The sequence below is a fragment of the Podarcis gaigeae genome, assembly GCF_964106915.1.
Source record: "Podarcis gaigeae genome assembly, chromosome: 2".
Classification (NCBI taxonomy): domain Eukaryota; kingdom Metazoa; phylum Chordata; class Lepidosauria; order Squamata; family Lacertidae; genus Podarcis; species Podarcis gaigeae.
The window spans coordinates 41,053,690-41,069,332 of NC_139679.1; the positions used below are offsets into that span (position 1 = coordinate 41,053,690).

The window sequence follows — 15,643 nt, forward strand, 5'->3', positions numbered from 1 at the left end:
CTCTGTGAAGTTGTCAGCTTGCATTTCTGACATAATGAAGATGAGAGAAAAGTGAGACCTATTTTGTTTAGTTCAGTTATCTTCATAATGACTTGGAGCAGTACAATTTACCTACTAGCTAACTTGAACAAGGGAGATTTTACACCGACTCCATTAAATCTATAGTATAGGAACTATGAAATAAAACAGAAATCTTCTCCATTTTTTTCTTTCAAGTATTGATCCATTGGCACTAATTTTATGCCTCTACCGCTGGTCAGAGTTGCAAAGGCATTGGATGGTTGCATCTCCCACACCTTTCAGGAATATCACCACAAGAGAAACACGAGCCATCTGCTACAGAAGGAGCAGCTGCAAGGAAATGTGAAAAAGATCATTGCTCTATCAGTTGCCCTGGGATTGAAGTAAAGTTGACCCACCATTTATGTTTAACTTGTGCACATTCAGCTAAATAAATAAATAAATGGAAGCAGGTGTTTGGGGGGGAAGACTTTGGTGATCTTACCCACCATTGCACTATATGTGCTTTGCCAATATGCAATTTTGGCTTTATGCACTAACCCCAGAACATAACCCCCATGTAAGTTGCAGGTCTACTGTTTCGTGTGGAAAAACTGTAGCCCCTGTCATTGGCCATAGGAAGAAGAGCCACTTAGGTCCAAGCAAGAGGTGGAAACAGCTTGGTGTACTATTATATAAATGCCTGTTTACAATCCAGTATTATGTTCTGGCATTGCAAAACTAATCTCCCTACTCTGCCTCTTCCTTCTTCTCTCCTTTTGTTCTTCTTGATTTTTTTTAGCTTATAAGCCTAACGGCATCCTAAATGAAGTGAACCAAATGTGGTGTTAATCATAGGCTTTCTTTTAGAATTTAATAGGAAAGGGAGTGTGCAGAAATTCTACATTCATTCAGTAGCAGTCTGTACAAAATAACCTTCCTAAATCATGGAAATGTTTCCTATGTTCATCTGTGTCAAGATCATTGAATCAAATTTAGTAGCAGGCGCACAACAACTTTTGCTTTCATTCACTTCTGATGTCTGTGTTTCAAAGAGAAGGGTCTGCTACGTTTTCTGCAAAGATTTCAAGTTAATTAAAATTTTCTGTTGGTTCCCTTTAAAGTGAAGATGAGATGCTGCTTTTAAGTTTACTCCTTGGAGAGTTTTTAAAAGGAGGATGATTAAGATGCCATGGATGATGGTGTCAGCTTTCAAGCATTGTAGTGTCTTAGATTATAAGAAACTAAACATCTTGGCTCTTGAGAAGCACAGATGCCTGAGGAAGAGAATGTGAAAACGTTTAGATCTTGCTTCATGGTAGAAATGGGGAAAACCCCACTGAAAAATGCACATCATACTTTTTCAAAGTATGGCTTTTGAAATGGAGGAAGGTAGTTAAAATAATATCACCCATTAAACTATGGATTGCAGATGATAGTTTCCTCAAGTTCCCATATGTTAAAAATGTGATTTGAGACTCTCCTAATGATATCAGCTATTAAATATTTTAAAGGGAAAGGGCCTACAGTCTGCTTTTATTATTATTTTTAAAAGGTAGGGATTGTTGTAAATCAAATTTATTTTTCCTGCTATGTTCTGCCTTGGAACTGTTGGACCATATTTCCGCTCTGTGCTTGCTTTGAGGTGCACTAAATATTAATAAATGCCAGTGTCACTTTACACCTTGGTTTATGTTTCAGGCTTTTTATTGGTTGAATTATAGTAATCTCTAAGGGAGTATGTAGCTTTTCATTGCCTGGTTTTCCAACAGTTAACATGTTGCTTAACAGATAAAATGGCTGCATTAATGTTCAGTAATTTAAATAGGTATGTCTAGAAAAAGTATATGGAAAAACCCTATTGTACAACATAGGTTAATAGAAAGAAATCATTTTCAGTCAACCCTTCATTTCAGCCAGAGCAAGTTCATTGTCAAATTTCAGCATGTAAAAAGTATACAAGCTTTTCTACATATGTAAATTCCCTGCTGTTATTTTGGCATGCTCAGGCATGTGCAACTATAATATTCTTTAATTATCAGCTTAGCCTATGTCAGTCTATTCCATCTGAAATCTAAAATTGTTCTGTTAATAATACAGTTAACATAAAATATAAAAGTAGCAGAAAGTATCAACTCGGTGTGGATGCAATGAGAATACATTTGCATATTAATACAGTCGAGTAGTTTGTACTGATTGGTATTGAGGTTTCTAACTTCATGAGGAAATGAGCTGTGGTGATTTAATGTTCTCCATATTTTAATGACACCAAACTGATAGGAAGCTGGATGAACAATTATGGACAAGATCCTGAAGTAGAATATGTGGAAAAAGTAATTTTGGAGCGCAGTCCTGTTCATGTCTTCTCAGTAATAAGCCCCATTATTGTGTTCTTTGGGACTTACCCTCAGGCAAGTGTTTATAGGATTGCAGCTTAAATCCATTTACCTTTTGAAAATAAAGTACTAATCTGACACTAGGGACATGTTTGACAAATTAAACTAAAAAAGATGAAAATTTATTCGGCATTATTGTGTTATGGTGCAGGGACTTAACTATATAGAGATGGTATCTGATAGTACTTTTGTGGGATATCTCTGACTTTCAATACGTGCTTTGTGCAGTTTTCCTCCCACAAAAGTTTTTGGAAGTTTGAACAAAAAACACACGCTTTGCTGGACTAAATATTCAGTCAAAAGGGCAATTAAAAATAAGAAGATGGTATCATAGGTAAATAATTTGCTTTAAAAAAAAACTAGCAGAGCCACTCTCTGATCAAGAGCTCAGCAGTCTCTTTTCCACTCCAGCTCACCCCTCAAAGTTCATTGGGAAAGATGAGAGAAGAGGGGATGAATTCTCTCTTGCCAACCCACATGACTAGGTTTCACCCACTAGTGTGAACAGGAGATACCAGGATGCAAATGCCCCAAACCCACTTTCTCCCTGATAGTGTAGAAAGTCAGCTGATGTATAGAGAGTCATTCCTTTTACAACTTATAGCAGGAGGTCAATAAGCAATCTGCTTGGAATCACCTGACACACCTTCCCACCCACTGTTTTTACCCTTAATTAAATAAGTTTTCGCAAACAAGGCAAAGTATTTTGCCTCCATTTTTCTGAAATTATTTTTGTCTAAGTGTGTTTCACAATAGCATTAGGAGAGGCATGCAATCCCACATTACACGTTTCCCTTGTGGAGATTTAGAACTAATTAGAATTTTCTATTGATCCTCTTTAAAGCGAAGATAGGACTTGTATCATGAACTACTGTATTTTTCCGTCTATAAGACACCCCCGTGTATAAGATGTCCCTTATTTTTACGGCAACAACCAATCGCCAGTCCACCCATGGCACTTTCTGTGTATAAGACACACCCTAATTTTTGAAATTTTAAAGGAAAAAAACCTAGTCTTATACACGGAAAAATATGGTACTTTAAAGTTTGTATGTAGAGACTGCCATTTTCTGTGAGCCACTTTTATCCAGTGGTTCAAAAAAGCACTCACAGAAGAAATTAGCATTGTGTGATTGTTGCTTCATGGTATCATGCTTCATGATATCCTGGGCTGTTCCTGGAGTTCGCTAGATGATTTTAATTAATTTTTATAATGTTTTTATAATGTTGCACCGTTTTAGTGTTGTTAGCCGCCCTGAGCCCGGCTTTGGCTGGGGAGGGCGGGATATAAATAAAATTTATTATTATTATTATCGCAGGAGACCGCTGCCTCAGGAGAGCAAGGAAAATTCTTAGGGACAATTCACACCCTGGCCAGCACCTCTTTAATCTCCTACCTTCAGGCAGGAGATACAGAAGTATAGTCAGCCCCACCAACAGGTTAAAGAACAGTTTTTATCCGTGGGCTGTTGGGCTTCGACAAGCACACAGAACGCAAACAAGACTTGAGTGTATTGGGGGGGGGGGCTCGTTTAATTTCACTGCACACAGGTGGTGTAGTGACAATAAAGGTTTATTTATTTATTTATTTATTTATTTATTTATTTATTTATTATTTCAGGAAGAAGGATGAGGGCGGGGCCCCCAGTATTGAAGGGCAGCTCATTTTATAATCTCTTGTGTTGATTAGATTAAGCTGCATTTCAGATGTCTGTCTATCTATCTATCTATCTATCTATCTATCTATCTATCTATCATCTATCTATCTATCATCTATCTATCATCTATCATCTATCTATATCTATCTATCTATATCTATCTATCTATCTATCTATCTATCTATCTATCTATCTATCATCTATCTATATCTATCTATCTATCTATCTATCTATCTATCTATCTATATCTATCATCTATCTATCTATCTATCTATCATCTATCTATCTATCTATCTATCTATCATCTACCTATCATCTGCCTTAAAATTATGCAGAGTAGGGAACTGTATAGCTCATCAGAGTGATAGTGCAGACTTCCAATAGTTGTCCATAACACTCTTGTAACCACCAAATATTTCACTTTGTTGTTGTTGTTGTTTAGTCGTTTAGTCGTGTCCGACTCTTCGTGACCCCATGGACCAGAGCACGCCAGGCACTTCTGTCTTCCGCTGCCTTCCGCAGTTTGGTCAAACTCATGCTGGTAGCTTCGAAGACACTATCCAACCATCTCGTCCTCTGTCGTCCCCTTCTCCTTGTGCCCTCCATCTTTCCCAACATCAGGGTCTTTTCCAGGGAGTCTTCTCTTCTCATGAGGTGGCCAAAGTGTTGGAGCCTCAGCTTCAGGATCTGTACTTCCAGTGAGCACTCAGGGCTGATTTCCTTCAGAATGGATAGGTTTGGTCTTCTTGCAGTCCATGGGACACTCAAGAGTCTCCTCCAGCACCATAATTAAAAAGCATCAATTCTTTGGCGATCAGCCTTCTTTATGGTCCAGCTCTCACTTCCATACATCACTACTGGGAAAACCATAGCTTTTACTATACGGACCTTTGTTGGCAAGGTGATGTCTCTACTTTTTAAGATGCTGTCTAGGTTTGTCATTGCCCTTCTCCCAAGAAGCAGGCGTCTCTTAATTTCGTGGCTGCTGTCACCATCTGGAGTGATCATGGAGCCCAAGAAAGTAAAATCTCTCACTGCCTCCATTTCTTCCCCTTCTATTTGCCAGGAGGTGATGGGACCATTTCTTTAAGAACTTGCCATAGTTTGCTGTGGTCGACACAGTCAAAGGCTTTTGCATAGTCAGTGAAGCAGAAGTAGATGTCTTTCTGGAACTCTCTAGCTTTCTCCATAATCCAGCGCATGTTTGCAATTTGGTCTCTGGTTCCTCTGCCTCTTCTAAATCCAGCTTGCACTTCTGGGAGTTCTCGGTCCACATACTGCTTGAGCCTTCCTTGTAGAATTTTAAGCATAACCTTGCTAGCGTGTGAAATGAGTGCAATTGTGCAGTAGTTGGAGCATTCTTTAGCACTGCCCTTCTTTGGGATTGGGATGTAGACTGATCTTCTCCAATCCTCTGGCCACTGCTGAGTTTTCCAAACTTGTAGCACCTTAACAGCATCATCTTTTAAAATTTTAAATAGTTCAGCTGGAATACCATCACTTCCACTGGCCTTGTTATTTGCAGTGCTTTCTAAGGCCCATTTGACTTCACTCTCCAGGATGTCTGGCTCAAGGTCAGCAACCACACTACCTGGGGTGTATGAGACATCCATATCTTTCTGGTATAATTCCTCTGTGTATTCTTGCCACCTCTTCTTGATGTCTTCTGCTTCTGTTAGGTCCTTACCACTTTTGTCCTTTATTATAGTAATCTTTGAACGAAATGTTCCTTTCATATCTCCAATTTTCTTGAACAGATCTCTGGTTCTTCCCATTCTGTTGTTTTCCTCTATTTCTTTGCATTTCTCGTTTAAGAAGGCCTTCTTGTCTCTCCTTGCTATTTTTTTTGAAATCTGCATTCAATTTCCTGTATCTTTCTCTATCTCCCTCACATTTTGCTTGCCTTCTCTCCCCCGCTATTTGTAAGGCCTCATTGGACAGCCACTTTGCTTTCTTGCATTTCCTTTCCATTGGGATGGTTTTCGTTGCTGCCTCCTGTATAATGTTACAAGCCTCCATCCATAGTTCTTCAGGCACTCTGTCCAGCAAATCTAAATCCTTAAACCTGTTCCTCACTTCCATTGTGTATTCATAAGGGATTTGATTTAGATTGTATCTTACCAGCCCAGTGGTTTTTCCTACTTTCTTCAGTTTAAGCTTGAATTTTGCTATAAGAAGCCACAGTCAGCTCCAGGTCTTGTTTTTGCTGACTGTATAGAGCTTCTCCATCTTTGGCTACAGAAAAAATAATCAATCTGATTTCGATGCTGCTCATCTGGTGATGTCCATGTATAGAGTCGTTTCTTGTGTTGTTGGAAAAGAGCGTTTGTGATGACCAGCTTGTTCTCTTGGCAGAACTCTATTAGCCTTTGCCCTGCTTTGTTTTGCTCTCCAAGGCCAAACTTGCCAGTTGTTCCTTTTATCTCTTGATTCCCTACTTTAGCATTCCAATCCCCTATAATGAGAAGAACATCCTTCTTTGGTGTCACTTCTATAAGGTGTTGTAAGTCTTCATAGAATTGGTCAATTTCAGTTTCTTCAGCACCAGTAGTTGGTGCATAAACTTGGATTACTGTTATGTTAAAAGGTCTGCCTTGGATTCATATCGAGATCATTCTATCATTTTTGAGATTGCATCCCAGTACAGCATTCACCACTCTTTTGTTGACTATGAGGGCCACTCCATTTCTTTTGCGGGTTTCTTGCCCACAGTAGTAGATATGATGGTCATCCGAACTGTCGCCCATTCCCGTCCATTTTAGTTCACTGATGCCCAGGATGTCAATATTTATTCTTGCCACTCAATTTTGACCACATCCAACTTACCCAGGTTCATGGTTCTTACATTCCAGGTTCCTATGCAATATTTTTCTTTACAGCATTGGACTTTCCTTTCGCTTCCAGGCATATCCGCAACTGAGCGTCCTTTCGGCTTTAACCCATCCGCTTCATCAGCTCTGGATCTACTTGTACTTGTCCTCCACTCTTCCCCAGTAGCATGTTGGACGCCTTCCGACCTGAGGGGCTCATCTTCCAGCGTCATAACTTTTATATGCCTGTTGTCTTTGTCCATGGAGTTTTTTTTGGCAGGGATACTGGAGTGGTTTGCCGGTTCCTCCTCCAGGTGGATCACATTTGGTCAAAACTCTCCACTATGACCTGTTCATCTTGGGTGCCCTGCTCGGCATAGTTCATAGCTTCTCTGAGTTCTTCAAGCCCCTTTGCCACGGCAAGGCAGTGATCCATGAAGGGGAATATTTCACTACACATACTTATTGGGGGAAATCATGGCTTGTATCCATTTAGAGCTATTTAAATTAATGGAACTGTGTTAGTTATGTAAATTAATTTAAATAGGTATACTTTGAGTATAACTAACACTGAATAGAATCCCATGTCTTCCCAGGAACTCAGATTTACCATTTGAGTTTAAAGTAGCAGAAAAACAGAAATAGCATCTGAACTTGGTACAAGAGTGACCCCTGTGTTCTCCCTCTTCTTCCTCCAGAATGCTCCTTATTTGGTAAAATGTTGTGGATCTTTGTCTGGTTAATAGAAAACTGTTTCCCTCTGCCCCAGCACACATTAATTTAATCTGCAAGTTATCCTAATTGAGACATTAATCCTTTCATCACAGTTTATATTAATGCCACAAATATATCTAAACATGGCATAACTGTGAATCTGTAGCCTTCTATCTTATTGAGCATCTGTGAGGTCATTAATTAAGTCACACATTGGGGAGGTGAGAATATAGCAAAGCTTGACATTTTGTGACAAGGGGAGAATGGAGTATTAGCAAAAATGTTTTGCCACACTCCTTTGCTTTTGCTGGAGAAGCAATAATTTAAACACTGTTAAAGAGTGCCAATAGGTACATTTCTTTATCTTCACATGACCTCCTATTGGACTCTGCATGGTTTAGAAAACTTATAGATCTTTTATTCATGTTCAGTACAGTGGTACCTCGGGTTAAGAACTACATTCGTTCTGGCATTCTTAACCTGAAACTGTTCTTAACCTGAGGTACCACTTTAGCTAATGGGGCCTCCCACTGCCGCAGCGCTGCCACAGCGCAATTTCTGTTCTCATCCTGAAGCAAAGTTCTTAACCCAAGGTACTATTTCTGGGTTAGCGGAGTCTGTAACCTGAAACATCTGTAATCCAAGGTACCACTGTATACTACTTTTATTCATGTTCAGTATACTTCTGTGTCACTAAAAAGGCACGCTTTACCTCTAATTAATATTTATACCTTGCAGGCTTTATAATGGGGTACTGAATATGTCACAGGAGCTGTACAGATTTCCTTATGTGCTGGTAGAGTGAAAAGTAGTTTTAACTGTCACATACTTTCTGGGCAGTCCCTGTTTTGTTTCTGTCATGACCATTAGTTTAAAGGCCCTGTTGAATTCCAGCCATATCACTTTGACATTTCAGAGTTGTTGAAATAATCGTCAGCATGTCTGTCTTCCTTATGGCTTGATATAGATCTGATAGTTGCAAGATGCTACTGCATGGTGACAGCAGAGACGGTTAAAACATATGAGGTCTCAGTTGATGGAATTTGCCTTTTTTGGCCAGTTCCAGTGAAGTGGTGTGACCCATACATTTAAGAGAGAAATAAGCCCCCCAGCTGCTGTAGAACACTTGAGTTTTGAAGTGAAAAATACAGTATACGTGTACAGGTGTGTTGACTTGTAAAGTTAGCCACTCTGTTGAAAGCAATTAGATAATTTGGGAAAGGAAATGGCTTCTAACTGTTCTGTTCCTTTTATTTGCATGGCGTTTTTCTTTATTTAATTTCCTTCTGCCCCATGTAATCAAAATATACCTTATTATGAACAAAACATAGAGGTGGAGACCAAAGCAGGGCTTGATCTGCCTGCCAGGAAAATAAATGCATATGCCTCTTTTGTAGAAGGGATTGATCTGCATCTATGTAAAGTTGTTGCAGTTTTTATTATTTATTATTGAACAGTATGTTGCAGAATTTTATTTATTTCCCTTACTGTAGGCACGAGGCCCTGCTTGTCCCTTATTTTGACATTTTAGGCTGATAAAGCAAGATGCGACAACCACAAAGTCATAGTATGCAATGAGTTAGGTGTTACTGATCTTACTGTTGGCAAAATAGCAGGTTGTGATTCCTTGAATTTTGTAAAAGCTGAGGCCACAGTGAATATCAATATGCTTCTGGGACAGAAAATGTGTTAATTAAAGTCTGTGACTTTTCAGTACTCCTATATGAGAGCATTTCCTTTTGAATTGACAGTATCAACACTTTTTTGTAGCTATTATCATCTTCAGAATGTGACTACCTGGCTTTGTAGCTCAAGTGAACAAGCATCTGCTGTGCCCAAAATTAGCAATGTGACACTGTTTTACAGAATAACATAGTGTGGTCTTTCTTGTTTTTAATTTAACACTAATTTGAAGTGGGAAATTATGAAGGGATCTGTAAATAGCAATCCAGATTCATGGGGCAATATGTTTTTTAGCTGCCTATAAGATTCCAAAAGAACAGCTTCTAATCCCATTTGTTCTGCTTCATGTTCACATCTTAAAGACAGGCAGGTGCTATGTGCCCTTTCTGAAATCAAAAGATCTCCTCCCTTTACCGCACTACCCAAAGGCTCCCAAGCCTTTCTTCTGTTAAAATTGTGTGGGATGTTTCTAGATTTACTCTGGCTCTGCTCTCTGATAGATAGAAAGAATTAACTATTAATGGTATACAGGGTCAATAGAGCTCCACCAGATTATTCTATTGTTTTTGGAACATGAGAAAATGTGGAGTTTTCATGTTTTTGTTGACCATGTCATTTGCTTACTAAGTTTTGGGAGAAAGTATTGAATTGTATAAACATGACTGTGCAGATAAAATTTTCAGAGGGAAATATTATTTCAAATTACATACCTACTAGAACCTTGTGGTAAAAGTCAGGTGAGAAAAAAATACTTATATAAACCCTGAGTCTTCCTCAGCTCTCCCTCTTGTGGTTGGGTGGTGCCATTTTGACACTTCAAGTCTGAGCATAGAATGCAGAGAGAATTATTTCACTCTCTGAAAGAGAGAGGACAGAAAACTATTGAGTTAGTCAGTTTAAACCAAGGATTAAGGTTTTACAATTGTAGTTTTAAATTATAATTTATTATTTTGGAGATCCTCTTTTTAAACACTAAAACAAATATCCCTGTGTCTCAGAGAATAAAGATTTGGTTTTTTAGAAAAATTATTGACATCGGCATTTGTTAATTTTTAGAGTAGGTTTTAATAGTAGTCCTTTCTGAATCAATATTTGTTTCAGAATTATAACAGAAAATATTCTGGTCCACAAATTTAATAATAAAAAAGTGACTGGTACTTTGCCAAACTAGCATTACAAAGCAGAATTTCCAAAATGCACTCTTTCTGTTTCAGGAAGCATAAAATATCCTTAATGTTTTCTTAGTAAAGTAGGAATCAGGGCTCATGGGTACAGTTGCAAACGGGATAAATTGTCATGGGCACCGCACATACACTATAACCAAGCACACACCTTAGCCTTCGCTATTGGCTACAATAAAAGGTTTCCTTCAGTTTAATTTCAATGGGGGCAACAGGTAAGTAGTTCCTGTGGATGTCAGGGAAGACTTCTCTTGGTACATATGCACCAAAAGGCACCATGTTGCTGATCCTTCCAGTAAAGCTTTTTCTGTGTCCTGTTTTACTATCCATTCTTACAAACCATTTTCTCACCCAATCTGGGGTTCCAGCCTGAATGAGTTTACATCAAGGATGGTTTTCAAAGTCTGTGATTGTTCTGGTTGCTCAATTCCTTTTTTTCAAAACTGGGAGAAAGATAATTGCAAATGAGACATTAATATTTTTTTCTCCATATCATACCCTTGCAATAGTGAATTGAGAAGCTATGCATCAGCGTGAACTGAACATGTCTTTTAATATAGAAGAGTTATTTTCTAACTTTAGTTCTTTAGATATTTGGAAAAGCGTGGTAGCCAATTGTACACAATAGTAAAAGCAAACAATGTACCGTTTGAACAGCTTTGGTGACCTTGGGCTGTTCTGAGTAAAGTTATCATCTTCCCTGTGAATTCACATTATCACTAGTTTATGCTGGAGTGTTCTGGGAACAGACTTTGAGGACAGTCACACCAGCTATATCTTTGCTTTCTATGCAGTTTCACTTATATGGAAAGCACTTTCTTAGAGGAATAATGTGAAATATTGCTTGGGACAGTTGCACAGTTTGCTCATTCATTGTATATGTACAAGGAAGCCAGCATGTAGTATATGCTATGAATGCACATACTTGATCATTGATTGCAACAATCTATATGCAGTTTTCACACTTCTTTCCCTACATAGAAGTACTTCACATAGCTCTCTCTTCCCTCTTCTGTTGCCCACACAGTCTTAATTAAGTGCCTGGCTGCCAATTGCTTAGCAGAAGTGATTAACTCTGAAATCAAAACTTTTTTTCAGAGGTAACATTCAATTATCTGGTGGGTTTTCCTGGCTTATTTTGATTCCACAACCACCTAATACAGAAACTGGACATCTTTTTACTTCATTAGCTTATGTTAAACAATCACATCCCTACAGCCTTAACAGGCGCTGTAACCTTCCAACAGTTTGACTTCACCCCAAAGGCATGCTCCTCCTTGTCTCCTGAGAAAGACAGATGCCAATTTCAACCGCTACCTTACACCTGGATGGTGGTAGGAAAATATTGTTCCTCTAAAAAAAAAAAAATACATAGAAAAGAGTTTTTTCAGGATTTTGTAAAGACATTGTTGGTGTCATTTCTTGCATTAAAAAAATCTAAATGTCACAAAACATTTATCAGCTGCGTGACACTTTCCATTTACATGGTTAACTGTTTATTTACCAAAAGGCAGTTCTCTGTATCAATTAGAGCAGTTATCTTCAGCCTTTTAACCTCAACCTGTAACATGCAACCCATGTATTGTTTATAATAACTCTTCCTTTTTCTCACCTTCCGTCTCTCTTTCTTCCCCTCTCTCTTTCTTCCTTTCTCTCTCTCTCTCTCTCTCTCTCTCTCTGTGTGTGTGTGTGTTTAATATATCCATGTACTTCTTCCTTTAGAGACTTTTCGAACTGACTTTCAGTCAAAGGAAAACAGCAAAAAGAAAATTGTGGTAGAAGGCTAGTGTGGTCCAGTATATCTTGATCTGTGTCAGAGTCATTACTCTTCAGTTGATAATCACTTACTAGAGGGGTTTTTTGCCTAAAGGTGATTGATACTCAAACATCAATTTTGTATTTGCATGGTGAAAGTTGACATTTTCAAACTGTCTTAATGCTTTGGTAAACATAACAAGTGAAGGCCATTGCAAAGAGAACTGATGAGAAACATATGATTCTACATAACACTAAACAGCAATATGACAGTTGATCTCACACTTTGAGGACCACAGAATGTAATTACTTTGTCAATTTGATGAAAGCTATGTAAGGGGAATGATCTGCAACAGAAATCGACCACAGAGTCCTATTTTATGTGGTTTTTCTCAGCATCATGTTTTAAATATTTATCTCTACTGATTTAAAATGTTGTGTATGGTCTCAAAATCACTGCCAAGTTATGTCACTTGGTGGTGTTCTGTTGCTGTAGATTTAACCCTGCGCCTGTCCTCCTGGTGTCTAGATTGCCAAAAATGTAGGAAAGACAATATTCTCTTTCAGCCAAATGAAGTGATGCATTCAGACTTCCTGAGGAAACGGCCTCTTGTGAGCAGCTAAAATATTTATTTATCCAGGTTTCTTCTTACTGAATTTGTTGTTTGCTAAAACAAGCAAAACTCTGCAGGCTGTAATGAGATAAACTAAAACTGAGTGTTACCCCCTGCCTTGATCTACAGATGAATGGTATTTGAGACACATTTTTAAAGGGAAATGAGATTCCCCCTCCTCTGAACATCTGGGGGAAATGTGGAAAGCATGACAACTGGTGTCTTGCTGACATATTTGCGTCAAAAGTGCTTGTGTTGACTATTTTAGATACACAAACAACACACACACACACACACTATTGTGAAAAGGCCTGGATGCTGATATGCATTTAATACAAATTTCCTAAATCTTTATATACTTCAAAGCTACAGGACAGCTGGTTCTTCTACCACCCTTCCCTTGTAACTTGCTGTCACATTTAATTATTCTTTTCTCCTCCCAATCTTTCTCTTTTCTGCTATCACCTTCAGATGAATACTGTCTGTCACAATATGGGTGGGAAAACATGAAGTGACTTCTGTTTTGCCCTAACCAACATAGGCAACTTCTAATTTTATGTATGCTCACCTTTTTATTCTTCCTGGGAGTTGCTTGCAAGCTATAGTTGCAAGCTATAGTTAATAAATATAAAAGATGCTTATCTCTCGCAGACTCCTATCTCAACAGCTTGACAGTGGGGTAAAAAATGCACAGAAAGACAACCTGATTACTTTAGAAGTAACCATGGAACATGTTTAGTTCTTATTTTTCAAAATCTGTGACACAAAAGGCATTTCATAAAAACAAACAGGATCCCAGCAAAGAGTAAGCCGAACCCCTGAGGAAGATATGCTGTACGTGCTGAAGCTATGCATGTCTGGGTCCGGCCAGCGCATAGATGGGTGACCATGTGGGAACCACGTGTACTCTGCCTTAAGTTCTGTGATGAAAGCAAGATAGTTTATAAATATAACTAGGAATGTGTTGAGACATTTTGAAATTCCCCCTACCCCCACTACATGTCTAGGCCCTGCTCCCCCCCCCCCACACACACCTTGCCCACTGCCCCATGTCTGGCTGTCACAAGTTAGTGCTGTTGATGCTGCAATTCCACTTGCCCTGCTGTCCCAGTTGACTCATTTAAAAAGACTGTGTATTGTTGTGCATAGGGAAAGAAGACACTTGGTGGCAGTGACTAGCTGATGTCGCTGTACTGTTTGCTGCTGTCAGCAGCTGTTGACAGCTGCGTACTGCAAAAGTAGACCGTGCCTTCAGCTGTTTGCAGGCAGTGGAGAATGTGATTCTATGTCTTGCTTTAGATCCTTTCTATTACTGGAATTGGTCACAAAGTCATACTAGAAGCTCATATAAATACTTAGTTTCATGAAAAGAGGTTGCCGTTCACTGAAGTTTGGCAATTACTGAATACGTTACTGATTACCTCTGTGTGATTTACATGTTTGAATAAAACGCCAGTCTCTGTAGTGCTGTGTCTTGCTTTATAAGGGTGGTATTGGAGGGACTCACTGTACCACAAAACATATCCGACAGGCAGTGTTTAAAGTTCCATTGAGCTGCCATGTTAAATAATTCCACATGGCTTCTTTTTTAACTGCTATCCGTGCACTCTATTGCATGCATTTGCAGTTGTCGGAATTGATTGATTGTAGGGTGGGTCATAAGTTTCCAAAGTTGGGTGATCTTGAAAACATTTATAACATTAATCTTTAAAAGTAGGAGCATGTGATTAGCAAGGATTGTTTGTTCAGTGATTTTTTTTTTAAGAAAAGGTGGGGGACAGAAGGAAGAAGACGGTTGTTTTCATAATATACATGCATCATCAAAGTCTTGCCAAACTTGTCAAAGATAGAACTTGAAGGACCTGTTTAAATTATGTTTGTCCTACGGGCAGGGTCCCCCCCCTTTTTTTTAAGGAAAAGCCAAAAGTTTTAATGTAGACTTGCTTTCAAAATCAATGTAAAATTTGCTGTTTCAGTTGTGCTTGGGAATTTTCTGAAATGAAGACCAAAGCACCTGCAAAAACAGCCTGTTCTTTAGCTCGGATGGTCTCTTGCATCCCTTAAAGTCATCTTTCTTCTTTCCCTTTCTCTCTCTTTTTTTGGCAGTTCTTTGAGGTTCCTTTTGACTCTAATATGAACAGGACAAAAAACAGACCCCTGGTGCGAGGACAAATCAGGTAAGGCTTCACACACCTGCTCTCCAAAATGAGTAATAAATCTCATTGTTCTTTTTATATATTTCCCAGCTTACTGCCCTTCCTTATGTTTAGATAAGCAAATATGTCAACTTCAGAACAAAAGACTGTGAAAGCGTTGCCGTTTTGTGCTTTGAAGATTCTGAAAGCTTACAATGCCACATGGAAAACATATTGGCTTGCCCTCTCATCATATTCAGCAAGGGCTTTTATAGATGTAGAAATTAAGAATCGCAAGATTCCAGGTGTTCCTGTGACAATTGTGAAGCATGTACCGTATTTTTAGAAGCGAGTGGCTCTGCCAAGAAAATCATTCTGGATCTCCCACAATAATTCTTTAAAAAGAACAACAAACATTTCTAAAGTCTTTAAAAGGTCCAAGTTAGCCTTCTATTTGATTTTCCTTTGAGCAAAAGGGACAGGATGGAACTTGTGAGTTTGATACATGACAGGTCATTTGCCCACCATTACTTCCCACCTTGCCCACCTTCTACCACCACATTTCTTGCCAAGAATTCCAAAGCCTGCATTGCAGTCGGAATAACTTGCATGGACTTAAATATGTTTTTTTCTAGTTTGTTTAATCCATTTCAGACAAAGAGGCCATGTTTCCTTGATGTAGAATTTGGATTTATTT

At 38.7% G+C, this 15,643-nt stretch overlaps 1 protein-coding gene across 1 annotated transcript in view; it reads left to right on the top strand.

Annotated features, from left to right (window-relative positions):
• Window positions 1–15,643, top strand: part of COX10 (cytochrome c oxidase assembly factor heme A:farnesyltransferase COX10) — a 100,538-nt gene that overhangs the window by 52,136 nt on the left and 32,759 nt on the right. The window contains exon 5 of the mRNA XM_083725955.1: window positions 14,918–14,988. Coding sequence (XP_083582081.1) covers window positions 14,918–14,988 — 71 coding nt within the window. The remainder of the gene's footprint in view (window positions 1–14,917; window positions 14,989–15,643) is intronic.